We start from the raw sequence: 27,673 nt of genomic DNA, 5'->3' as shown, positions 1-27,673 counted from the left end.
TAAAACAGTTAGACATTGTTTAGATGAACAATGACTGATCAAATTGTAACCGTTCGTACTGAGCAGAAAATGAAAATGACGAAACGATTTAAGCTACAGCGACAGAAATGTAAACGACAGGTAGGTGTATTCCCTTATTCGCATATGAATAGTTAGATATTTAATATTCCCAACATTTGTTCTTCAGCCAAGGAAACTACTCGTAACCTAAAGGGCTTTCTCACTACGTGTCTAGCGACTCGTAGTGACAAGATCCTTAGGTCACGAGTATATTTTTCGGCCAGTCATATCAAAGAAAAATAGGGGAAAGTACTGACAATTTAATGAACTTTTTCTTTTTTTACTCTGCTGAATGATGTCTTTTCAAACTTGAATTGACTGATCTACCTTTTAAATTCCAAATGTGCTACAAATGTAGGATCATACACCGAATTAAAAAAAAAAACATGATTGGTGATTGTAGTTATTATGTTGCTACCTTCAAATACAGAGATGTGGGATAGATACACATACATATACGGCGACAGTAAGGGTTTAAGACTTATTTGTTTAAGGAGAGAGATAGCCAGACAGACAGCCAGACAGACAGACAGACAGACAGACACAGAGTATTACTAAAATGAAGACAGGTGCGATAGGGAAACATTGACAGGAATACAGACCAACTGTAATACTGACAGAGAGGAAGGGAGAAACTCAGTAATTTGTCGTGACATTTGGAGAAGATTTCCGGGATTACTTTAACTGTATCGAGTCCTTTTATTTACGCAGATTATGAAATGGTTGCATGATCTTGATGTTCGTCGTCAATATAGACCAGTATGTTTAATAGGAAATTTACAACAACAAAAAGAAGTGTACGAGTTACAACAAACTCTGTCGATATCTGACGATGAAGATTTCGACGCCAGTAATCCATTCTACACCCATGTGGAACCTAAGAAGTCAGCTCCAAAAAAGACAACACTACGAGAAAGATTGAGAACGCTGTCGTTCTGTCCAAGTATGGTAAGTTCTTGTCAACTTCACAAATTGTAGTCTAGAGTTATCCGTGGCTTTGGGATTCTCCTTCCGTGTGTAGAGGACTGAGAAGTCATAGAACCAAATGTACAAATTGAATTATGGTGTTTTACTGTTCTGAGATTCCCGTTCGCGGACAATCCCCTGGTTTGTATCTGTCTCAATTACAGTTATGATGTTTTAATGAAGGGCTTGTTCAAGTGTAACCAATAATTCTAAAAATATTACATATACCATCGCAATTATCAACGGTGGTATGCAAATTATGTACACTGTCTTCTACCCTTAGCCTTGCCACAGCAATACATAAACACTCGCAAGAAGTTAAGCCATTTTCACATTTGTGACGAATTTATCCGAGCATACGTTGCCATAGTGACTAAACGATGTTGTCCTTTCTACGTAATCTACCGGTAAGTCACTGTGCACGTGCACCTGTAGACATTACATCATAATGTTAATTTGGACTCGTGATGATATGGGAACTGCATATCATTGGTACACGCACATTATGATTTCATCCCATTTTTTTTAACTTTTGGAAAATTAATGTTGTTGTTAGTACATGATTATGAATGCTTTCGATACCAAGGCTTGTACTTCCGACAGTTAAGCGTCATATTGAACTTGAATTATTTCAGCTTTTAATTGCCACCCCACAACCCAGTAGCCTGTCAGTGGTCTGCTGGCGTGGTGAATGACTCCAAGGCCGCGTTGTAACCATCAGAAATTTATACATTGCGGAGTCACTCATCACTGTAGCAGTAGTGTAGACAAGTTACAGGTAGCTGAGTAACAATATGTTAGTAATATGTTGCAATGACTACAGATCATTTACATAGATAAGACACTTGTTAAATTTAGAAAATTGTAATCCCTTTTGCACATTGGCAAATTAGGGATTACCGTGATGGTACTCTCCAAACTTATTTTAGCTAATATTTGGCTGATACTATGTTGTGCCAAATAAATCAGCTTGAATGTTGAATCACCTGTGATTTCCCTAAAAATCCATCTATAGGCACTTATACTCATAAAAGTGAAATAAGTACACTTTTACCGTATTAAAAAAAAGAAATCTGTCAAATTAAAATGGAGACAAAATGAGAAAAGTTGTCCTTCCGCTGTTTTTTTGCCAAAATAAATACTTTTTCAGTAGCTATATCATACAGTGAATATGTTCACTTGTAATCGACAACTCAATAGGTGCCCGCTGTACACTGAAGTGAAAGGCGCCCCCATTCATCCGCTCCCCTGATTTGTCGCAGGAAACTGTAAACGCTTATCAAAAGAAATACCCAATCCATCAAAATCATATTTTCCTCTCTACGCTATAGATATGTCAATCAAGTTGTTTATAGTCAGAACTTGTGATTTCTTAGACAGTAAGCTTACATTCCAATGAATGGCTCTTGTCAACATCAAGCCTTATTTTGCACATTCATGTGGTATTTAACGGTCACTGTGGTTTTGACAGAAAGGAAATCCTTCGAGTAGGGGTAAATAATCACATCCATTCTAAAAAACTACTTTACTTAATAGATTGCCGGTGAAGTAATCTAAATATAGGTACAGGACATTTTATATGGCACAAGAATGCGGACAATGACGTCACAATCAGGGTAAAGTAAATCGACGGTGTTTAACGTTCAGATGTTCAACTCACGCCGAAACCTTTGAAGTTGGCGAGTTCACGTGCATATATTGGCATTTAATTATCATGAATATTAAATCGGTGAATCAACAGACGACTGTGACTGGTGACTTTGCAAATTTACTCGTGTCAATCATGTTTCATATCTAGTCGGACATCGACTCAAATCTAGACGAAGTCATTTTCAGTGTAAGAGAAAACCACTTCTCAAATTAAAGTTTTCTTACGGACTTCACACTAAAGTTTCTTGAGACTGCTATTTACCTGCTGATAGTCGGTCACGCTATTCGCTGGACTACAGCCATTTTTTAGCAGAAATAGATTCTGCAGCATGAATTACTAATATACTATATTATTACTGAAATTTTATGATATTAAAGACCCCACCCCTCCCATTACGCTCCTGTGTAGTAAGGATATACATGTGAGTGAAATTTTGCGTCCCCGGGTGGGTTTTCAACTCTACGATATATCCGTACCTCTCAAGTTTTGACTGGCGACTTGGAGGACAAGATATTTAATATCATATTGGTGTAACTGATACATAGATTTGTAAAGTGTGTTCTACTATTCAATGTAAAGCACAGTCGATCAGGTCACACAGTGATGGTTTCCGTGAGACTCTAGCTATTTTTTATTTGAAGAAAGTTTTACTCATAGTCGAACTACCACGAGTGGATGCCGCCTTGACGTACCTCGGGGATTTACATATCGTCATATGCTAATTTTAAAAGATGGGCTACTTCAACGTAAGATTATACACATGGTTTGAAACTGGCATCCGAGTTATTCAAAGGCTATCAAAGATATTGAAAGAAAGAAATTTTTTAAATCTTCCAGTGGGCCGAAATGACATTAGCGACAAATATTTCTTTGTAACAAAAGCACTCCTGAATATTTTGAATTAAGATGCGTTGGTGCGGAAAAGCCGCAGACTGTGCGATTAAAAGTCCGTTGTATAAATGATAAATACTGTAATACGCGTAGTATAAAAGAATGTAATCACACGACTCGCGCTCACTTCACAGTTCGGGTTTCACACACACAACTACACCGCACCGTCCCTCCGACAGTGATGTAGCGAGGTCGCAGTGTTGCTAATCCTATCGTCTATAATCTGTGACGTCATGATACCCTAAATATTTGCCTAGGTTCCTAACTTTAGATAACACTGTCTGTTCGCGTAACTTGACCGTACACGTTTCGGAGGAAAACGCTCATTTTAGTACTATCCCCGTGCCATCGACCATACCGTTGTGATTGAGACTTTATATTGTTGTAGTGTCAGTGAGAAGAATGGCTTTACAAGTTAAGGTTTGTATACATTCAAATATTTTGGCTCATGAAAAGTTTATCGTCTGTTGCACCATACAAATTACAATAGTTGGGACTGTCGAACTCCATGTGTCGTAAAATTTACGCAGTCGTGCATGGTGAAAATTGCAAGAACTGCTTGAACAGGAATATTTTTTTACTTCCGTGTGAGTTTATTGAGAAAACAGGTGTGGTTTAATTTAATAGTAAAAGGTGACAGGCGAGAGCTAGCTGTCGATCGAGCACGACTCGCATGGCACTCACTTCACATTCGGTTGTGTATCGGGGGCTCACTAAGCTAAGATTGTTAGGAGCAGCACTAACAAAAAATTAAAATACATACACTACTAAAAAAAAGACGTCGAGTAAAAACATATACAGGAACAAACATAACAAAATAAACCAGAGTGAGGTAAGAAGATTGAAAAACCTATAAGGTATAGGTATGTACTGCTTCGTCCCGCTTGACCAGTCAGTGTACAGTGTGTAACTGCGCAGCCTTCGTGTCATCTGGTTTGTAATACATGTACATGTAGAACTGTACCGTACCTCGTGTACTTTGAACGGATCGAAGGTTCACGGTACATGTTTAGGATATCCCAGACTCAAAGCTTAAAACTTTCGCATGTGAATTTTTGGGAGGTACGTTTTGGTAAAGTAACTGCAACCACGGCAACAGTGTGTACAGAACTTGAATGAATACAATGGGGAAATCCCCAGACAATACTAGTTCGGTCACTTCCGGCCAGTAGAATAGGCGCATATAAAAAGTAGACTTCGCAGCACTCACCCACACAAGTTGACGCAATCGCATGATCGCATGAACCATATCTCGCCGCGCGTCCACTCCTTGGGCGTTCACTCTACACGTGCAGCAATATTAGACTAACAAAATTACGTTTTTGTCACGCGAACTTAAAAGTAAGCTTTGCTTCATTACAATTCGACATCCATATCACGTTGCAATTTAGTGTTTTCATCATCAAATTCTGAAAACTGTACCGTTCACACTTCTTCAGGATCGGAGGAATTTAAATGTAATAACTTTATCATCGTAAAAGTACTTTGCCTCTGCAGAAACAGTAGCAAGCTTGCGGAACGGAAGGGAACGGAAACATGCCAAAATGTAAATAAATTATTTTGACATTTTGTTTTTATTAATATGTAAACTGCTGTTATTTCTTAAACAGATGCCGTTGAAGCATTTGAAAAGAAGATCAAGGCAAAGAGATGCAGTCCTCCTACGTGTAAGTTCATATTTTTTTCCGTCACTTATTTCTGAATATTGATGAAGAATCGGCTATAATATGGCCATTTCCCATCATGATGCTAAAGTTTTGATTTAAAAGTTACAAAATAATTATTTTGTTGTGTTTTTCAGGACTCGTTTGACGATTTTTACATTTCGCTTTTACAAAGTATAATCCATCCATTTGGCAAGTCAGACAGTGATGACGTCACAGCAACAGACATGCTAAAACATGTTCAAGATGTAAGTATTATTTTTAGATGTTAAAATCTAATATTTCACCCTCACCTTTTCCATTTCATCTCTAAACTTCATAGGAATATTGTATGGAATATGGTCTGTGGTATTTATTTTTAGAAATAGTCCATGAAACTTGTGGAATTATTTTTTGACGACCGAAATATTACCATCAAGTGTATCTACTTGAACACAAAATATAAAGTAGAAATATTTTGCACAAACTTTTGAAGTTGTTTTTGGTTACCCAAGAGTATGAACATCAAGTTTATCTACTCGAATGCAACAAATATTCCAATTTTAATCATATAGTTAATAGTTCAGTTTTACAAGCACATGGTCACCTGGGCTGTGTGATGTCAGGTTGTTTCTATGGGATTGTTACTTTTTATTTGTTATGACAACTAGGTTGTTAAATCAGTTGAATGATGATGTCATTCTGTCACACCTTTCACCTTGAAGGTGAAAATTGTAAAAGTTGACACCAGACAAATACCATTACATGTTGGCACTTCGGTGAGAATACAGTATGTTAATGTAACATCACTCGTAAATTAGATCAACAAAGACACTGAATTTCCTTTTGCAAAGATTAAAAGAGAGGTCAGTGTAATTTAATAAAATTGAATAACAGAATGTGATGTAAAATAAAACAAACAAACATAGTGCTAAAGTGTCCTTTCAAATAAATCTAAAACAAATTTAACAAGTAATGTGACTTCCAGGAAGTTTTGAGACATCATGAAATCATAAGTGTATTTACTATTTATGACACAGTTTTGTCCAACAGGAAACTATCAATTTACAACCAACAATGCATTCACTGAACCATATCACTTCACAAATAGAACAAATTTACTTTCAAACTGGGTGTGGAATATTGTATATCATGAAAGTCTGCTGATGAAGTTTCTTTGCTTGTATGAATACAAAGACTGTCTAAAAATAAGTATTTTAAACATAAAGTACCCATTCTCCACAAACAAAACATTTAGCGAGTCAAATATATCACTTTAATTTAGCAATAACACTACACTGGGTGCTGAATATTGAATATCACATTGTTAGGGAATTTCAAAGTGGAACTCGGCTATAGAGTTTCTGCACTTGCATGAATAAGAGACTGTCTACAAAAGGGGTGCAATTTTAAAATGCTATCCACTGCAAATATAAGGCAACCTGAGCCTTCATTTACATGTAAGGTGTTATTTGAGTGGAGGAAATCAACCATGAGCTGTACATGTAAAGTGTAATGGCAAACCACTATCTCTCACCTTTGTATTTGAATTGGCTCAGGGTGCAATGAAAAGAGCTACTCATAAAAATACCTTAACCATTGTGTAATCACAAACTGGCCCATAGTATTGATTAACAACCATGCATTTACTTTGTCCAAGTTTGCTTGACAACAGATAGCACTAATCTGTACAGGCTGCAAAGTGTCACTGTGTTAATAGTGAAATTGTGAAGTAAAGTCAACTTAGGCAAATTTAAAATTATTGACATCATAGTTCAATTCGTGGTACCAGGATTCTTGTGTGAATGGCAAGTCTTTAACTAGTCTTCCTTGAAGACATCACCCCCCCCCCCCCAACATTTCATAAAATTAAATTATTTTCTATTTTTATAGGTTTTTAAGATTGATACTACCACCCATGAAAAATGCATAGGAGAAGCAATGATAAAGAAGGTGAGAAATAATTCACTCATAGATTGATTTTTGGTGTGTATGTGAACTCATGGAAAAATGATTTCCTTATTTGAGTATTACAATTCTTTATTTTACAAGTGGTGTTTCACTTTAAATGCCACATTGCCCCTGACAATTCAACAGGGGTAACACATTAGTAGGAAATACAAGTCAGCATTAATCTCAGTGTATTTCCTTGTTCATTCATCCCTGTGTATATACTGTGAATTGTCCCTTTGTTTAATAAGAGTGACATTGTGAAGAGAAGTAACTTATGAAAATAAAACTCATTGAAGTTATATGCAAATTCTTTGAACTGAAATATTTGTTGTGTTTACAGCGTCCAGCAGCAGTACTCAAAGTGTCTGTAATGGAAGCAAGAGATGTGAAAGCAATGGATGCAAATGGTACGTACATGTATATATAGTTTTGTCCTGTTTTGCATAATGAATAATCAATCATGAGACATGTCAGTGCCAGATTATATAGCCTGGAATTCTTGTTACCTATTTTACAGTAATGAAAGAGACATGAAATATCTTGGAGAGAGTAAGGTTTCATTAAATCTAACCACACACGTAACATTAATTTTTCATTAAATCTAACCACACACGTAACGTTAATTTGTACATGCTACTGTGATTTTTTCCACAGCACTTTATAGTTATTAACTTTTGATCCACATAATACTCATATCATATCATTAAACTATCTAATTACAGTATTATTTATCTATAATAATATCTTTGTTTTCAGGGGAGAGCGATCCATACTGTATCTTGAGTCTTTGTCATCCTAAAAACAGTCCTAAAAATAGCCCAAAGAACAGCCCAAAGCCACAAACTAAACACCATCATCATGGAAGAAGAAATAATTCCTTTGAAAGCAACAATCTTGTCAAAACACAGACCAAATGGAGAACTCGGCAACCAAAATGGCATGAGGACTACGAATTGTAAGTACCTAATTTGCATACAAATTGTCTTTGTAGAACCTAGTTAGAAGTAACCAATTGCATAAAAATGTATTTGAAAAGCCCAATTTGCATAAAATATAGCTGTTCATGGAACATAATTTGAAGTACTACCTAATTCGCATTGAATATATATTCCTTAGAGGATCTAATTTATGCAAAATGTAGAATTTTCTTCATAGAACTGAATATACATGACAACACTTTTCTTCATTGAAAATTAGGACAGTTTTGTACTGCAAATTTCCAACTTCAATAAAAATAATGATTTCCTCATACCGACTCTCTGAGTAATTAGAAAATGTTAATTAAATATCAAATGACCATGTAATTCCTTTAATATACACAGTACTTGGACACTTAATTACATGACGATATTCATGAATCACCATTTTTCAGCTATTGCTGTAATATGATCGTAGTATATCCTAAAATATATCATTACAAATTCTGATAGCAGGAAATGTAATTTCATTTTTTGACACATCATTAGTTTGTCATTAATATTATTTAGAGGTGGAAGGGCAAGTTATTTGATCAAAGAGAGGTAGTCACTGACAATAGATATCTGAACAAGAAGTCAGTCAGCTGTTACGTCACAAATCAGCCAACAGATGGCAATATTGACTTATATAAAATTGCATATCAAGTATATTTAATAAAAGCTGATTTTAATTTATTCATATTTTAGGGAAATTTACAAAGAAATTCTTGAAATTAATGATGTCATAATGTTTAGAATTTTGAATTTTCAGGGAAATTTATGAAAGCTTTCTTGAAATTAATGATGTAATTATTTTTCGAATTTTGATTTTTTATCTAGTGTCATATTTTAAGATTTTAATTACATTACGATCATACATTATATTATGATCCCCACCTTATGTACAATTAAATTTTTTTTTTAAATGAAACAAAGTGTTGTATGGCTCAACAAAAATCCTACCAACAGTGCTACATTTTATTGTCTGGCTCAACAAATATCTTTGGTTGGTAAGATTTTTATTGCGCTAGACAATAAAATGTAGCGAGATTTTTGTTGAGCCTGATCATTTGTTTTAGGTTTTGTGATTTAAATTGGATTTTTGATTGAAAACTTATATATCATAACAGTATTTTATAAAGTTATAAATAATTTTCAATTTTTTCATTGACAGTGATGTAACTGACATTTCAAAAGAAGAATTTCATCTCTTTATGTGGGACTATGATGAAGAAAGTTCAATTATGGATGGTATTAAGAGTATGGACTCTGAACACAGGCTTGCTGGTTTGAGAAAGTAAGTTGAAGCCAATGTTTTTGATAAAATTAAGTTATTTGCAATCAAAGGGTGAAATTCAGGTAAGCTGAAATTCACTATAAATACTAAACCATAAAACTACTGTACACTTAAATTTAAGATAAAGACAATTTGTACTTTCAGAAGTTGAAAGGATGTCTTATTCTCAGGGCATTGCAATAAGATGGAGCATCAAAGTAACACATCAACAAGTGATTAGCCCTATAGTCAATGAAGGCCCACAGTACATGGATATTCTAGTACAATTATGTGATATTGGTACATACAAAACAGCTAATAGCAATGCTCCTGAGGACTGGTGAGAGAGCCTTATATGTACACTGTAACATGCTATTGCATCCATAAATGAATAGTTATTTGTACTTTAGCCATATCATGTTTGTTGACCGTTGTTGTTAAGGTATTCTTAAAACCAATGACTCAGCTAATAGTGAACTATTGACATAAACATTACTTTAGGTGAATTTAAAGTATGTCAGAATTGGCTACTGTATATCGTTTGTGAATAATTCTAATGTATACTGTTTGTTGTGTTTGTAGCATGTATAGACATGCATGAAATATCAGAATTAGAACATTAATGTTATTAAATACAAATTCAATATAGCTATAGTAAGTGGGAGAACTACACTTATACACATACTAGCTACAATTCCCAGTTAACTTTCTACATCATAAACAAGTAAAAGTTCTACACCATGAATATTTCAAAGTCCTGCGGGTATGAATTAATAATTATAAAACAGTATTATCTGATGGTTATAGTCAACATAAGACATGTCATTGTTGTGAAGCAACTCATTGTCAATTTCTAACAATACCATATCAATTTTAGGATAGGCCATTATTTTTTAAATTTCGCAAATTACCAGTAAATTAAACATAAATATGGTAATGAGTAGAAGAATGTAACAAAAGACAATTCATAACACATCAAAAATACACTTGATGAAATAATGTGCAGGCTGAAAGTTAAATACAGTATTGTGAACAAACTACCTGTGTTCTGTCATATATTTATTTTGAGAACTTAGTACTTGTTTACCTTCTACGAAGGCCTAATAATGAGTAATTGTTCAATAGTCAGTTTTATTCTAGCTGCTCTCAAAAGATATGTTTTTTTATTACTTTTGATTGTTTGTAGATTTTTGAATGAGTATGTTGGGTTGATGTGTTGCTAAAATTTTAGGAGAGGTAGGGATATTTTTCAAGTTGTGCCGTGACTGAAATATGAGTCTTTGAAATACTACATGGTTAAAACACTATGGTTAAAGTTATGATTTACAACTTTACAAGGCATTAGCGATTAGCATACAATTGTTTCTGTTTTTACATACCTGTTAAGTTAGTTATTTAGGGACCACTTTAATTTCAAAATATATGCTCATTGTAAATGTACTGGCATGATTGAAAATATCTCTGGCAAGCAGATTTCTTGTTAATGTTTACAAGAATCACATGTCCATTTGCCTGCTAGATTTATGGTTAGTTTTCAAGTAGTTAGTATGTCCAAAAATTGACAATCCACTCCGTTGAAAGGAAGTCATTTGCCCTTATCATAGACATGTAGGAATTTGGCCCTTGAAACTGTCAAACTGAGGTTTCAATGACCCTGCAACAGGTGGTTGTGATCATCAACTGTATCTGTTTTGGAATGTGGCCCTGGAAATTATCCAATTTCAGTGGTTCTTAATTAGTCTTTAACAGATGGTTTTTACCGTTAAAGTTCTTATATCTATTTTGGAATGTAGTCCTTGAAACTATTAACTCATTAACTTGTTGACATGTAAAGTAATTTTGCAATGAAACATAGATAGCTTTTGATCAAATGATTAGATAAATTTGTTTCTATTAATTCTTTTCTTCAAGTGTGTATTGCATATGCATAACACATTAATATATCAGTGCATTACACTGTAAAAATAATACAGATAGAAAACCTATATTATGTTAATTTATGCATAAAGTATGTTAACTGGAAAAGTTCTAAATTTCTGTAAGTGTATAAGTTGTATATTATTAAATTCATTGATTCAACAATTATGATGTAATTAAAGTATATGTGTATTATTTTAGTATTTTCAGACAAATTCGTCAAACTGTTGAATATGGTAAACCAGTGGATGACTTCCTGGGTAAAGTATACATACCATTAAGAGATATCCCAAGTTTAGGATGTACAAGGTGGTTTAGATTACAGAGGCAGTCTCTTACTAGTGCACTGGTCACTGGGGAAGTTAAACTGAGTTTACAACTAGCAGTTAAAGAGGTAAGCCAATAAACGGAATACAAAAGTTTCTGTGTATTCACTTTTTCATCCTTCCATACTGGTAAAAGCCACTCACTTCTGTGTCTAGAACTTTGCTTGCATTGATTAGTCACATCATAAATTTTCTTTATAAGAAGTACTATCATTATTTGATAAACACTAAAAGAAAAATGTTGTGTTTACTTGAAATTAATTCTAATAAGTGAATCCTGTCAGTGGAAGCAAAATATCGACTTGAAAATTTGTTTAAACATGTTAAAGCTGTCAGTTTGCAAGCCTCTAACAACTCTGTGAGTGGCAGCCAAAATATCAACTTGAAATGTTTTGAAAACATGCCAAAACTATGTTTGCAAGCTACTGGCTTACTTGCTACATTATTTGATATGTCTCAAGAGAGAGAGAGAGCATGGTTACATTGCACGTATACATGTTTACATGGTCTGATTTCACAACATTGCCTCATGTCTTGTAATGCTAAAATATCACCTGATGAATTCCAAATTAGAATATGAAATCATCCTCATGTGATGTTTAAACAAGATGACGTATGTAGTAATGGTTCAGGTGGTCAGTGCAGTGTAACCTAGATTGAACCTAGATTGAATTCCTTACCCCACCATGTAAAATTTAGGATAGCATGATTTGTCTACTCATGTCAATGAACAAACCAAGAGATTGAACTATTGACATACACTTAAGCCCAAGACAAATGTCAAGTGCCTCCAAATATATGAGGTTCAAAGTATTTCACACACACCTAAAGACCTCAATCTTCTATATTTTTTAGAAAATGGTTAATGTGTAGCAATTCTTAGCAATGTAAAACATAAAAGGTTAAAAAATATCAGTACACAATAGATATTAAATAGAAGGTAACTTTTAGATCAGTTTGAGTTTTATATTTATTTCTGCAATATGGTTCAAAATATCTCATACTTTCATACAAAGAGACCTAATTATCATTTGTTTGAAAAATGTTGTTAGAAGTTAAAATAACTGCACTATGTAAGGATAAAAATGAAAGTGAATTATTCAATAATTTCATATTTTTGGTCACAACAGGACACAACAGAGGAACAAAATGCTGAGAATTCAGAGAGATATTACATGCTTGCCAAAGAAATCTACAAATATAATGCAGAAAATAGTTCAATGGTAAGTTCATTAATTATGTAATTCTATTTTCTAATTCCATCAATTTTTTTCAGTAATTAATGACTAACAAAGAACTGAAAACCTTAGATATTTCCCCTTTTATGTGTTTGTGTACAAGAAGACATTTTATTCACTGCTTGTTTTCACATTTGGGTTTTTCTGAAAAATAAGTGAAAGTTACTCTTCATTGAAAATTGAAGGAATACAGAATTAATGACTTCTATTATTGGTGAAAATCTTTAAATATAATATAATATTCCTAAACTAATTATTCTCACATTCTGTTATTATTGTCTCATTTTCCAACAGGATAAAAGCCAAAGTGAGTTTTGGGATGGCCATTTAAGTAAACAGAGTAGCGTTATACTTGATCAGTATGCTGTACAACATAGAATTTCAAAACTTTCACAGTCTGTCATGTAAGTACAATATTGGTGTTGCTGTATTTTCACCAAGATGTGAAATTAAAAAACTCCAAGACACAATCAATATAGCCATTAAAGTTATGGGTCAAAAGTTTAAATGTCTATATGTTGATACAGTAACCTACACAGATGAGCTGTATCAAAGGCACCATTGTTTTAAAGACACAACAAATATTTCTATTAAAGTGCTGTAAAATGAGCTAATGTGACATCATGTCCTAGCTCATGAATAAACATTTATACTTCAATAAATTATTGAAATTAATATAATAGTAAATACTCACAGCAAAATGCATTCAAAAATAAATGTGGACATTTATATTTGTACCACAGTTTAGTCACAGTATTTTACATACTTTGGACCATGAAGAAAAAAAACTTTAGAAATTCATTTAAAAAAGTTGTGGGTGTTTGAAATAATGTTTAGCAAACATTAAAACAAGTGGATTTGTATACATCATGGAAAACTTAAATTATAGACAGTCACATATGTATCTTATATAGTGAATGCATGCATTAAAATTTGGAAATGTTCTAAGAAAATATTGAAAACTCAAACTGAAGTGCATAATTTTGTCTATGGTAGTTTGAATAGTCCATGAAGTAGACAGACATATATTTTGTTCAGAAGTTAACAATACATTTTCCTATTCCAGAAATCTTTGTGTTTTGTTGGAATGGTGCATACAGCATGGTTTAGGCAAGTCGGTAGTACGACAGGCTGTATCCCAAGTAGACGTCATACTACTAGCCATGGAGATGCCACAGGGCTCATTTGATATGGGTGACGGCCAATGTACCTCATCCCTACCAAGATACGAGGTAAGAAATGTTACCCAGGACTTGCACAACAACATATTCTCATTATCTGATATAGTGTTATACTACCTAGGTGTGTCATAGCAAGTATACAATTATCTAATAAGTGAAGACAAAATGTTATTTCAGGTACTAAGAATTTTGTTCTTATTTTTACCAATTGATGAGTGATTGATTTGTAGTAGTATTACTTCAATTCATCATTATAAACTGCAGGCCTCTTTATAGCACTGTCCAAAATGTACCCACATATTTCGTTGCGTCAGCAGAAATGTGTGTTTGTATTAGAGGATGTATTGCATTGTAGAAATATCGGAGTAAAACTGGAAATTGGAATAAGTGAATATACAAAAGTCAGGCTCTCGGATTGAAATAGCTGACCATATTTTGACTGTTTATTTTGTAGCTTGCAATGTTGGAACAGACTATTTCCTTCTACATTGATGCAGCATTGATGGATATTGACAAATCTCCAGATCTCTTTCCTCCCACCAAACCGGAAAATCTTGAAATATTTGAAAAAAAATGCAGGTATGAATTACATTATTATTAGCCTTTATATCCAAAAAGTATAAACATTTAATGTATATTTACAATTACAATTATTTATTATTAATTTTGATTTTTTTAAATGAAAATCATAGATTTAGATAATTTTGTAAGAAATGTTCGCACTAAATTATATGATTTTGACCTGTCGAGGAATCTTAGGTGTGTCAGGTCATTGATAGATAAACAGAGTATACATTGAAAAGGTCATGATATTTAAGCAGTGCCTCCCTAGACTCACAATGGGTCAGTCAGAAAGAATGATGAGTTACTCTAAGTATATATCTACACATACTCTACAAAGGTCAAGTTGTTCATGTATTGACAACTTGTATTGCCTTGCCTCCTCAAACTCACAAGTGATCATGCATGTATACATGAAATCTGAAAGAGAAAAATTATTGCTTACAAATGCGTAGTCGGTACGTGTACAATCATTTAAGGATTAAGTTTATGATGATATAGCAGTCAAGTTCATGGGAGGAGAGAATATTGCAGGGCACTGGGTGGATGCGAGTAAGGAAAGAAGGCAAACTTAATGGGGCAGGAGGGAATGGTTGAGGAAACAGTATCCTTATAAATCCATTTGGGAAAATATATTTAAATTATTGAAAAGAACCCATTTTTGGAAGGGAAGATGTCTTTTCTTGTGGTAGGGCTATGAGGGTTAGGGTTTAGAGTTGAAGACTGTTTCAAGATATCTTAAGTCTTCACTTCTTGACAGGATAGACCGATGGGAGAAGTTGGTCTCCAAACTAACAATCAATAGATGTATTCTTCTAAAGTGAATACAGCATGGCTTAGTTCTTCTAATTTTAGAGATTGACAATATCTATTGTTGTTGCTTTTTTCCGTTTCAGTCTAGACATACTATATAGTCTTCTGAGTTTGAAAGCATTGTGCGGCAATGGAGTGTCACTTAGAAAGAAAGTCATTGACAAGTTGGTGGATCAAATCAGACCAACAACAAAGAGATGGTTGACTGAGACACTAGACACAAGTCTACCAGTGAAGACTGGCGCTCTGGTAGGTTTAAAATTCACTAGTTGACGAACTACTTGATTCACAGCATATGCATATTGACTGTATGTTTTAAAAGTAGTGTGATTTAACTTAAAAATTCCCTGTTAATAACGGTAGATGTAGACTAGTACTATAAGCTAATAAACTAATAGTCTTGCCATTTCAATCCATAGACCCAGCAAGTCTCTGCTGGGCTAGTAAATTAAAGTATATTATTGGAAAGATATTGAAAATTGTCTGGAAACTGCACTGTTTTCTGTTATTTGCATGAATATCTCACAAAATATTGAGAAAATTCAAATGAATAGTCATTCAGTCTTTGCATACTTACAAGAAGAATGCGACAACAATTTGTGAAATGATAGATACCACCCAAATTGCCTTAGGAGGTGATGACCAAATTCCACACACACTGTGTTGTGGTTGACGTCCATGCTAGACACACCTATATGAGTAAATGTCACAGATTTAATGTATGCATTATTTGGGGAAGGGAGTGAAATCGTCTATTCAGATTCCATCGTACCAAAAGACCAAATAAAAGACCAAATACTGGACTTCCCAAGTAGCTCCATGGAAACAAAAACTAGGGCATTTATAAAACTGAATGTTGGGTGTGTAGTGGTCAGTGTTTTATAGCATGACTGCTCTTAAAATAGAAATCACTGAAGTGGGCAGAGCAATAGGGATGCCAATACTCAATTGTACACACCCTGATTTTATGGGAATTGTAGTCCAAACAGTTGTGAACTTGTGATATAGAAATGTAGGACTCAATTTATAAAATGCTTAATGCACACCGAGTCCCACATTTTATGGGAATTATCATACATATAGCATAGCTGACTTGAACGGAGTTCTGAGCTTGTGTTAAATAGAGTGAGTCAATTTATAAAACCAACCCTCTGAGTAATGAGATACTGAGTACCTCATCACTTACATCATGCATCTCTTAATTGCTATTTACAAGTATGAAATAAATATTTCATGTTGAAAATTAATTACCACTACATGGAATGTATGTAGGTGTAGTGAATGCAAAATTCTACAAAACAGCATTGTTTAAATTTCTAGTGTTGTGCATTTAATGAAACATCAGTAATAAACATTAGAGTCATGCATGTTCAATGATAACACACTTCATCAACTATAGCCTAAATTCTAATGATTATAGAGCTGAAATACATTCATGGTGTATTGCTCATGTGAAGTCATGATGGTCGAATAGTTAGCTTGAAATCAGCAGGTTGCTGGTTCACGCCTCACTTCAGTCACATGTTTCTGAATGGCCAAAGTCTTTGTACAAGATTAGAACCACGAATATGCCCCAGTCGACCCAGCTGTATACCTGTATAAGTAAGCCAAGTAACTCAGATATAATTGTTTTCTTTATCCCATTTTATACCACAACAGAGACCAGCAGAGATGTTAGCAGTTTTAGAAAGCCTACATGCTGTAATAGGAGAGTTTTCTAAGCTGTGTGTTGTGCAAACTGAATACCAAAGTTTCTTTAACAGGTCAGTCACAAAGAAATATCAAAATCCAAGTATTCTGTTTTTGTTGTGTACTTGATTTATTCCAGTCAAATTCTTTTTACGATAAAGTTTATACAAGCTAGTGTAAACAAATAAATGGTATCCAAGGTGCAAAGAGTGTTGGATTCCAAAAGCCAAAGGTAAAAGTTCAAAGTTCACTCTCAAATGAATCATCACAAATTTGTGTACTAATACACTGGTCAGTAATGTACATTTGACTGATTATTTTCCTAACTTCAACAACTAAAATTTTCCAAATATAAATTCTCAAAAAGACTCTTTGTATGGGGATTAACATGTTGTTAGAAGCATATATACACAATGGTGGTGGTAATGATGGCGACGACGAAGATGATGAAGACAACGACGCTACGACAATGATAACAATGATGATGATGATGAAGACGATGATGATGATGATGATGATGATGATGACTTTTTTGTTACAAAGATTATTAACATGCCAGGCCTTCTCGTTCTTTTCTAGGTTTGGAGTCAACTATTATGCAACAACTGTGAAACTGATTGACTGCCATTTAGCACTGAAAGTCCAGGAAATACTACAGAAACTAGATGATTACCAATTACGGTACCAGAGATACAACATTAATATCATAGAAAGCAGTAAAGGATCATTGGGTGTGTACTTTGCTGTGAAGAAAATTGTAGCATTGATGGAGCAGTCTGTCAAAGAGAGGTATGATATGATAGATTAAAACATTTACCAAATACAAGTCACAATATATTACTGTGTCTAGGTAGGAATTTAGAGCAACATTGCCACATTAAGCTGTACTAGAACTATTATTTCAGTATTCTTTATTGCTTAGTTCATCATTTATAAATGTACATTAATATGCTCTTTCCATATTGATTTCAATCACATGTAGAAATGATTTTTAAAAAAGCAATTTTTCTGCTCTTTCTTTCAAAGTTTTTATGTATAAATTAAAAATGTTTTTAAAATTCTCACGTGATACACATGTATATCCAAGTATAGAGATATAGTAGTCAACAGCTTAGATGTTAAACATCTGAGAAGATAACAAATGTGATAAAAATCGATTTTAATAATATGCAACACTTGCAACAGACATCAAAATGAATTTTAGAAATGTTACTTTCATCTTTTTTTTGCAAAAAATATTTTCATTACAATTATCAGTCTATTTAGACTTATTTTTAGTTGCAATCTTCTGAAAACATGTACTAACAAAATGTATGTTTATTATTTGTACAGAGATGAGCTTGATTTGACTAGTTATAGTACCTGGTTTCAGAGTGCTATGATATTTTGGCTGCAGACATTCAAATCAGAATGTGACAATCGGGTGAGAAAAGCTCTAGAAATGGATCCCAACATCATGCTGGTGGACTCACTTGTCAATTTCTCTATTTCATCAGTGGATGTCCAAAGTTGTTTTGCAAAGGTGAGAGGGAAATTTAATGAAATAAAACACTTTATGAGAGATGTAAACTTATCTTTAAATTATTCAAGTAGTAGTAGTAGTAGTAGTAGTAGTAGTAGTAGTAGTAGTAGTTTATTATAGTGACATGCAGATTTACAATAAATATACGTATACAGATATACATCTGCCCAGCCCTTTCAGACTTATAAGTCACTTTTTTTCAAAACATATTAAACAAATTGCTGATTGCTGCACCCACAGTAAAGTTTTTATTGAATGCTTAGACATATACATTTATACCCTGAAGATATACCAGATTGAATAACACGCCCACTACACAGCTTTTAGCGGATAGGCCTTTCCGACCTATTCATGTTTTGGGTTAATTGACCAATCATGCCCACTACAGAGTTGTTGAGTACATGTTGCCTGTGAAGGATTTAAATTGAGGTAGTGTACAGTTACAAACTATATCTGTACTTGGACAGGTGATAAAACATGCAACTGTTTATTTACTCAAATGAGTGATCAATTTTTCTGATGTGCAATTTTTTCTAGATAACTGAGGAATGGAACGAAATTGCTTATGAAGACCCAGACAGTGCCTGTGTTGCTATAACTAAAATTACAGAGGTGAGAAATAGATTTAGGAAGTGGTTTAGTCCGCTTTTTTATGGTTTTCATTGATGGGTATAGATTTAGGTCAACAATGTATGGGTCATGTTTTGGGCACAATGAATCAGCAGGAAAGCATGTCTACAGGTAGTTGACCTGACCTGGAAATTAGACAAAAACTAGCCTATTAGCTGAGAGGATGTTATCAAAGATATGCAGACAGCCCCTGCAAGCTACAACAAACCGCAAAATGCTCTGACAAATATGGTGATAGGAAGTCTGCACTAAAGATATAGTTTGATTCAAAGTCCATTGGTAGAATGTATGGTACTTAGTGTATATACACAAACAAACTGTTGGTAGGAAATCCCTTAGATTTGAAAGCCACAGGTAAATACACAATCAAATGATGATCGGAAGACTGCTCCAAAGTATACATAGAGAAATTTATAGGCATGTTTTGATTGGAAGTCTGTCAGTGGTATGTGTGTATATAATTAGGAATTGTTAGTGGTCACTAGTAGTAGATTTCAACATAACAGGTAAATACACATTCAAATGCTTGTCAGAGGAGCACAGCACAGTATACATACATACAGACAGACAGACGTATGTACGTACGTATGTATACATACATACATACATACATACATACATACATACATACATACAGACATACGTATCTACAAAATCAACAATTAAAGGCCAAATTCAGATCAGGATCAAAAGTTAGGCGAGAAACACAGTTGTTTGACAGAGCTGTTGAAAGACATTGTCCAGAAAAAAATAATGATCCTTATCATTTAACCCTTTCATGGCCTCCCGCTGATAACACTGAATGCAAAAACCTGGGATTTGGAACAATGACTAGCTTACATAGACATTGATAAACAGTTCACTGGTAGCTATACACATACAAGTGTTGATAGGAAGCCCTTAGCAATAACAGGGGCAGATAATTATTGAACACCCCAGGTAAATACACAGTCAAATGCTAATCGGAAGAACTATGCAAAGTACACACAGACAGATCCCTCTATGAAGTGAACAAGTAAATAAAATCACCATTACAATACTTCCTTTCAATAGTTTTGTTACCTCCTCCCTATAGCAAAGTCATTGACTCGAAAAGGTCATTATCCTTTAAACCAATTTGGCTTATAGACTCTTGCCCCCTTGCATTTCCATATAAGGCAATTTGAGGGAACTTCCATTCTGTGGGAATTAAGGTAGAATGGGCGTCCTTTATACAAGAAAACTTTAACCCATGCTCAGTTTAAATCAGGGGTCACCATGCAAATCAAAATGATTGCAATCTTAAAGTTAGCCCTTTTTATAATAAAAACAAATGCCATCCAATAGTGTGATAACTGTATGGGGAAAATAAAAAATTGTTGTTTCCTTGGAAACAAAGATGGTAAACCTGCAAATTTCTTTATCATTTCAAAAGGACCAGAAACAAGCTTTCATGGTTTAAGATATTTGAATAACTTTGATTTTCAGGTAAATTGGTTAGCAAAGCACATTCTATCATAATAGCACTCATTACCATGGCAAAGACAGCAATGTGAATTAATCCATAGTGTAATTAGCAAATCTAACAATCTAGTGTGTTTCTGTTTTCCTAATTACTGACAGTGTTTATTTTTAATTGACAGTTAATTTGTGATGGTGCTAGACTCTATGCTGACAATCTTCACATTATGACGGAACAGAATGGTTTCTATGACAACAATAATGACGACAAATTTGATATCAGAGACAAGGTAAGGAGAGATCATTTCAGCATTAAGTATCCGCTTTTAAAAAATTACTGTCAAATTACAAAATTAACCAGTTAAAAGGATTTAGTGGAGATTAACTTCATCATGATCCTAATCTAAAATGGCTTTGATATGTTTGAAACTGAGGTGTCTAATAAAATCACTGAATACAGTTATTTCATTTCAATGCAAGGTAATTTATTGAAATTGAATCCAGATTCTGTCAAGTGTTACCAGTTACCTAGCAACATAGTCCAATCCTAAAAACACATTTATTCTGTGTTTTATTTACAGCTTGGCATCACTCTCAATAACATAGAAAGAGTCCGACAGTATCTGGAGAAGTTATCTGATTTATTGAAGTGGGACAGCACAGTTGGTAGAATGGTAACCAAACATAACAATCAACTAGCTGGAACACAGACCTTGAACACATTGAAGAGACTAGTGAAGACTGCTAATAGTGACATCCTTAATAAATGTGGTTGCTTGGTCAGAATAGTTGCTGATAAACTGAGTGAGGAGATGAAGAAGAGTATGTCGAGTCTGCTTGAACGGGATAAGGAATTGGTAGGTCAAAATTATTTATTTTTTCATATTTCTGTTACATTAAGTTGATTTAAGTTTAACAGTATGGTGAAAAATTACAAACAATTAAAACTTGAAGAAGACTTATAACATTTTTCCACAATTGCAGAAAACAGTTTTAAAAGTGCTTATTGGTCAGGACAAATTATTATCAGTAATGCAGGAATGTAAAAACAAAAGAATTTCTCCTTGAACCAAAGAGGACATCATATTTCTCATGATTGGCCTTGTCTACTGTCAAAGTTGTATGGTTTCCTCTTTTTGAAAGGCACTGCATTTGTATCATTCTTTGTTTGTGTAAATCAAAGTAATTAATTAATTAACAAAGTCTTTTGTGTTTCATTTGTTTCATACAGTGTATTGATCCATTGATGATGTACTTGGACAGCAACTTAGAAATTTTGTACAAGACTTTGATGGCTCCTATTTACCCTAGAGTGGTGAAAGAAATCTGGAATGCCCTTCTCAGAATTATTGCCAATAAAATGGAAGTTGGTGCACCTCCAAAGTATTACCAGACATTGGACAGGGTAGGTACAATTAATGAGTATACCCTATAGGAAATATTGTAATACCAGACATTGGGTAGGACAGGTAAAATTAGTGAGTGTACCTCTAGGAAATATTGTATTGCTGGACATTGGATGGGGTAGGTAATAATAATAAGTATACCAGCTAAGAAATATTGCAGTGACAATTCTAAGGAAGCTGTTTTGAAAATTTGCACCATCCTATTCCAATACCTATGCATTTGCTGTACCTGTAGCGGCGAAAGAAATAATAATTATATGTCCTTTTGTTTATATATTCCTTTTGAAACAGATATTTATGTTTGTATGTTTTGCTTGTTTTCAGCATGTGTCAATCTTAGAGAAATATTTTGGTCAAGATACTGGTGGTCTGACAGACATGCAGATTAAAAACTACCAATATAACTATGTTAAAACACAGCTAGCATTAAATATCCTATCAACTGAAGAGCTTATTAGCGAGTATTACCAAATTATGGCAGATAATGTCAGCACACCCGAGGCCTACTTTGGACATTTAGCTATCAAAATTGGCTACATGGAAGAAACAAGAGGAAACATCACTCTCTTTGTCAAAGGTAGGAACATAACATTATTTCCATTCTTTTAGATTCATTGATAAGCTAGGCCCTGTAGGCTTATACTAATTGTACTGCAGGATCATAAATATTGCTGCTAACTTGCATGTGCAATGGCACACGGCAAAGTTACCCTATAACGGCACAAGATCAACTTGATGTTTATCTGAAATTGCAAGTAATTGTAGGTGATGGAAAATCATGAAATGACTCTCCAGAACACCACAGTTTATGAAAATATCTGTATTTCTTGGAATGGTGTTCTCTTATAACAGTATTAACTTTCAAAAAAATGATCATTTAAATTTATTTATGACATGGTTATCAAAATTAACTGACAACATGTTTCCATGGTAGCAAATTTCAAATATTGTACAGGTGCCAGCATGGATCATACTTATTTTGTTTTTCTCTTTGTTTTCTTTGTTAGTTTTGAATGGAGTGGATCTTCCTGGGCTGGACAAAACTGGTGAGTGGACTCTTTATAAAGTTATTCCAAAGCAAACGTCATAAATAAGATATTACAATATTTCCAATAATGTGACAGGAGGGGGGAGAGGAAGTAATACATTTTATTCTGTACACATCAAGAAAATAGCATATCAAATGTCTTTTGAATTAAGAATGTAAATGTTGTTCTGGAAACTTGAAAATTGTGTTTTTTGAATTAACATTTATAAAATTATCATCATTTATAAATATATATAATTTTTTTTTTTCATTCCTCAGGTCTCAGTGATCCTTTTGTGAAACTGGAATTACATCCTGAGTCTATTTTTACTCATTCAAAGACTGAGAAAACCAAAGTTATCAGTCAAACTTTGAACCCACACTTCAACGATATGTTTGAATTGTAAGTATACACGCCGATATTCAAATATCATAATTTCTTAATGTTCTCACATTAGTACACCATTTACTGATAGAAGAACAATCAAGATAGTGTACGTAATACAGTAACAGTTCACTTTAACTTGCACCTCAACAATGAAAATCTTAAACTGTTGGTGTGACTTTGGTCAAGAAAACTCAAACCCTTTCTCCATTGAAATCAAGAAAAAACGTCAGGGGTAACTACAAATTCTTCATATAAACTCAGTAGAGGTCAAAATAATAGTAAACATGTAACATGCCTGTAGCCATTTTGGAATACAAAATGAACACTGAATACTATGTTAGCTCTACCTCTACAGGAAAACTGATTTTCAGATTCAAAAACAATCTAGTTCTAACAATAAATCTTTGTATTTTTAGTCCTAGTTTACCAAAAGAAGTGTTAAGTAACAAAGGAGCTGTACTGTCATTGACAGTGATGGATCAGAACATACTTTGGGCTGACGACTTTGCTGGTGAAGTATTCATTCATATTAAGAGTGCTAGAGAGATTCCAATCACACGAGATGTGGAAATTTGTCCTGTTATTATGCTGCCATTAAAACGACCAACAGAATCTGAAGGCCCATACCAGGTAAGATAGATTGTATATGTCCTTGAAAACAAGACAGTGAAACCCCAAATTTTCTTTTACTATTTTAAAAGTGCCAGCAATATAAGCTTTCATATAGCAAAGTTTGGATAGATTTTAATAACTTTCATTTTGAGGGTAATAGATCCGAGACAAGTCTGTAATGTACGTCATGGTGGGGCGCCCTCACAGGCCATTGCGGCATTACATATCTTAAAGTCTAGTCTGATACACATACTATTGTGTCTAAATAGCAGTTATACATCACCTGCAGTCAATATTATAAAAGTATATTCAAAAATAGATATTGTTAATTTTTGCAATTATATTTCAACAATAAAATTCAAAAAATGCCCAAAGTATTGGTCTTCACTTATTGTAGATGCATTAATCAGGTTGCTCCCTAATATCAAATTTGACTGAAAAACAAATGAAGAATAGTGAGAAAAAGAGTGGAAGTAACTTTGAAAATGAATGAATTCCTAGGTTTTTTTTAAATATATGATTTTTTTTTTCAAACTAATAACAGATTTTCTCTATTGATATTTTTTCAGATTTTGAAAAGTAGAAGTGGTTGGGATAAAACTGCCAAGAAGTTTATCAGCAAGAGACTAAAACTGATTCAAAACCAACCTGAGAGAACAGACAAGAGAATAGTACCCCGTAGAGCAAGCAGCAAGACAGAGGAAGGAATGCTGTCAATCTTTTTGAAAATAACAGGAGGCAAGACATGACTTTCAAAAGATAGACTGTGAGTGTGATGTAAAGGACTGCATTACTTAGGAGTACTGTCTGATGAATCCCCCTGGAAAGGTCAAAGGTGATTACAGGAGGTCAAAGGGCAACACTGCCACATCCTTCACAGAGACTGGGATGTAGTGACTGTATAACTTAGGAGTAGTATGAGCTTAACTGTTTTGAAAGGTCTGCATACTGGCATGTCCTTCAAAAAAAGACAATCACTTTTTTCTGTAAAGTTCTTCTCTTAAAGTTAAACTAATCTCCAAAAACAGAATGTTCGTCACAAGATGTGGATATTCGATCGAAAACTAGCTGACGTGAAAGTCGTCACAGTTAGGATCTGCAGCCATTCTAACACTGCTTCATCTCCGATTGAAAAATGGTGAATTTCATACATATTTCTTTTAGGGAGATTCAAGCCATTGCTGATGTATGTGTATACACATCATTTTGCCTTAAAAGCAAAGAATGGAAAATTTTAAACCATCCATGTTACAAAACGTTTGTAGGAGTTTGGTGTTAAAAAAAGTCTTGGACTACAAATAGTAGAGTGTAAGAACAAGATACAAAAGCTGATAAAAAATCAGGGTGACATGTTTTACATTGATATAAAATCTAATGTAAGATATTGCATGATAAGCTAAGCAGTATTTATATTACATGCTTATGATGAAATCTAACCATGTGCCAAAACTATTCTGATCTGGTTTGTGTTGTATGCAAAGTAGTGAGTCATGTGACTAATTATCCATTCAGCATATGAAAACAGTACACTTGATGTCTCAAGTGTCACTTATATACCACATGTAGGATAATACCTGCTAGCTATGGTACAACAAGCATGGTTCCCATTTCTATTGAAAGTACTACAAACAAAAGTACTACAAATGCTTGTAATTACTGAGCTATATTATTCTTTAACCTAATTCACATTATATCAAATATATGTACTGCCAAAGAATTCAAATTTATAAACAATTTATAATTTATTCTCTATTGATGATAAATTTGATAAAGTTATTATCTCTTTGCTTGACTTTTTTGAAGTTTGAAAGTGTGATGTTTATATAGTCAGTATGACATTTTGTGTGGACCAAAATTGGTGGCGCTGTTCTGCAACTTATCAAACATATGACACAACTTTCTCTAGTTTCCAGAATCAAAATTAACAAAATGTACAAATTTGTGGGTTGATTTTAATTTGCTGAATTATGATGTAACTTTCTCTACTAGTTTACAGAATCAAAATTAACGAAATATACAAATTTGTGCACTGATTTTAATTTGCTGAATTATGATGTAACTTTCTCTACTAGTTTACAGAATCAAAATTAACGAAATGTACAAATTTGTGCACTGATTTTAATTTGCTGAATTATGATGTAACTTTCTCTACTAGTTTACAGAATCAAAATTAACGAAATGTACAAATTTGTGCACTGATTTTTATTTGCTGAATTATGATGTAACTTTCTCTAGTTTACAGAATCAAAATTAACGAAATATACAAATTTGTGCACTGATTTTTATTTGCTGAATTATGATGTAACTTTCTCTAGTTTACAGAATCAAAATTAACGAAATGTACAAATTTGTGCACTGATTTTTATTTGCTGAATTATGATGTAACTTTCTCTAGTTTACAGAATCAAAATTAACGAAATGTACAAATTTGTGTGCTGATTTTAATGAGCTGAATTAAAAGTAATTATAATGTGGTTGATCATGTAGGGAATAGATAAGTCATAACTTTATCTACTTTTCCAAATCGAAATTGACGAAATGTACTAATTTAATTTGTACACTGATATATTTAATTAAAATCAGTTGTAATGGACAAAGTGAATGAACATGTGAAATATACACTGCCGTAACTATCTCTAGTTTTTAGAATAAAAAATTAACGAAATGTACTAATTTGAAGTTGTACACTGATTTAATATTTGTCGAATTACAAATAATATACATGTATTTTTTATTAGTTGTACAAACTTTTGCCAAACATTTACAGTAATTTATTTCAGATCAAACAAAGACTCGAACACGTTTTGAAATTATATGTAAAATATTTTGAATATTTATATTTCAAAATACCAATTATACTTGTAAATATAATATTGAAAAACTCATCTTGAGTAACTATAGACTTGAATTATGTCTTAAAATCTTATTTCAAATATTTGTTTTTTGTACATATTTATAAAATAAGTATAACTCTGAAGTCGGGTAATTATTATGACATAATTTATTAAATATTGACTAGAAGATATAAAGTACCTATTTATTAATTGTATCACTTTTATATGACATTTTTATGAATATTGAAAATAATGAAGAAGAATGTATTAAGAATGAGTGCATCTATTGTTGGTGTGTAATTGACAAATGGTATTTAATAAATACATTTTAAAACAGAAAGAAAGTCTTCTCGTGTTGATGGTGTGATGTTAAAAGTGGCCATATGGGTGAGGATTGGGTATTTATTTTGGATTTTTAATTTAGAAAACAATTTTATCGTGACTTCCTACTTGAAAAATGAAATGTAAAATAACATAGACCAAGTCTGTGTTTGTTACTAAATATATTGCAAAAAGCCAAACATTGTGTAAGAAGTTTGCTATTGTACGTATAATAACAAATATTTTACACATTTATTAATTTTTTGCAATGTATTGAGTTACAAATGCAGACTTGGTTTGTGTTGTTTCACATTGACTTTTCAAGTAGTATACCATGATAAACTAATTTTATAAATTGAAAATCCAAAACTT

At 33.3% G+C, this 27,673-nt stretch overlaps 1 protein-coding gene across 3 annotated transcripts; it reads left to right on the top strand.

Annotated features, from left to right (window-relative positions):
• On the top strand, nt 1–26,258 carry LOC144448879 (protein unc-13 homolog D-like). Of its 3 annotated transcripts, XM_078139217.1 has the most exons (26): nt 1–120; nt 772–1,008; nt 5,179–5,235; nt 5,370–5,480; nt 7,105–7,164; nt 7,505–7,571; nt 7,921–8,119; nt 9,295–9,417; nt 11,515–11,707; nt 12,770–12,862; nt 13,172–13,281; nt 13,944–14,109; nt 14,513–14,637; nt 15,516–15,681; nt 17,092–17,195; nt 17,701–17,910; nt 18,454–18,643; nt 19,181–19,255; nt 20,896–21,003; nt 21,295–21,570; nt 21,945–22,118; nt 22,444–22,696; nt 23,127–23,165; nt 23,426–23,549; nt 23,951–24,164; nt 24,716–26,258. In XM_078139217.1, exons 1-26 carry the CDS (start codon nt 31–33, stop codon nt 24,893–24,895), a joined length of 3,744 nt encoding a protein of 1,247 aa, XP_077995343.1. In that variant the 5' UTR covers nt 1–30; the 3' UTR covers nt 24,896–26,258. The 3 variants fall into 3 exon arrangements, with proteins under 3 accessions (XP_077995343.1, XP_077995344.1, XP_077995345.1); XM_078139218.1 differs by lacking the exons at nt 1–120; nt 772–1,008 and adding an exon at nt 3,963–3,988 and having other exon boundaries at nt 24,716–26,257; XM_078139219.1 differs by lacking the exons at nt 1–120; nt 772–1,008 and adding an exon at nt 4,792–4,909 and having other exon boundaries at nt 24,716–26,257.
• Nucleotides 26,259–27,673: the final 1,415 nt, after the last annotated feature.

The sequence above is a fragment of the Glandiceps talaboti genome, chromosome 18, assembly GCF_964340395.1.
Source record: "Glandiceps talaboti chromosome 18, keGlaTala1.1, whole genome shotgun sequence".
In the NCBI taxonomy this organism is placed as follows: domain Eukaryota; kingdom Metazoa; phylum Hemichordata; class Enteropneusta; family Spengelidae; genus Glandiceps; species Glandiceps talaboti.
This window is presented reverse-complemented; position numbering and strand designations above follow the sequence as displayed.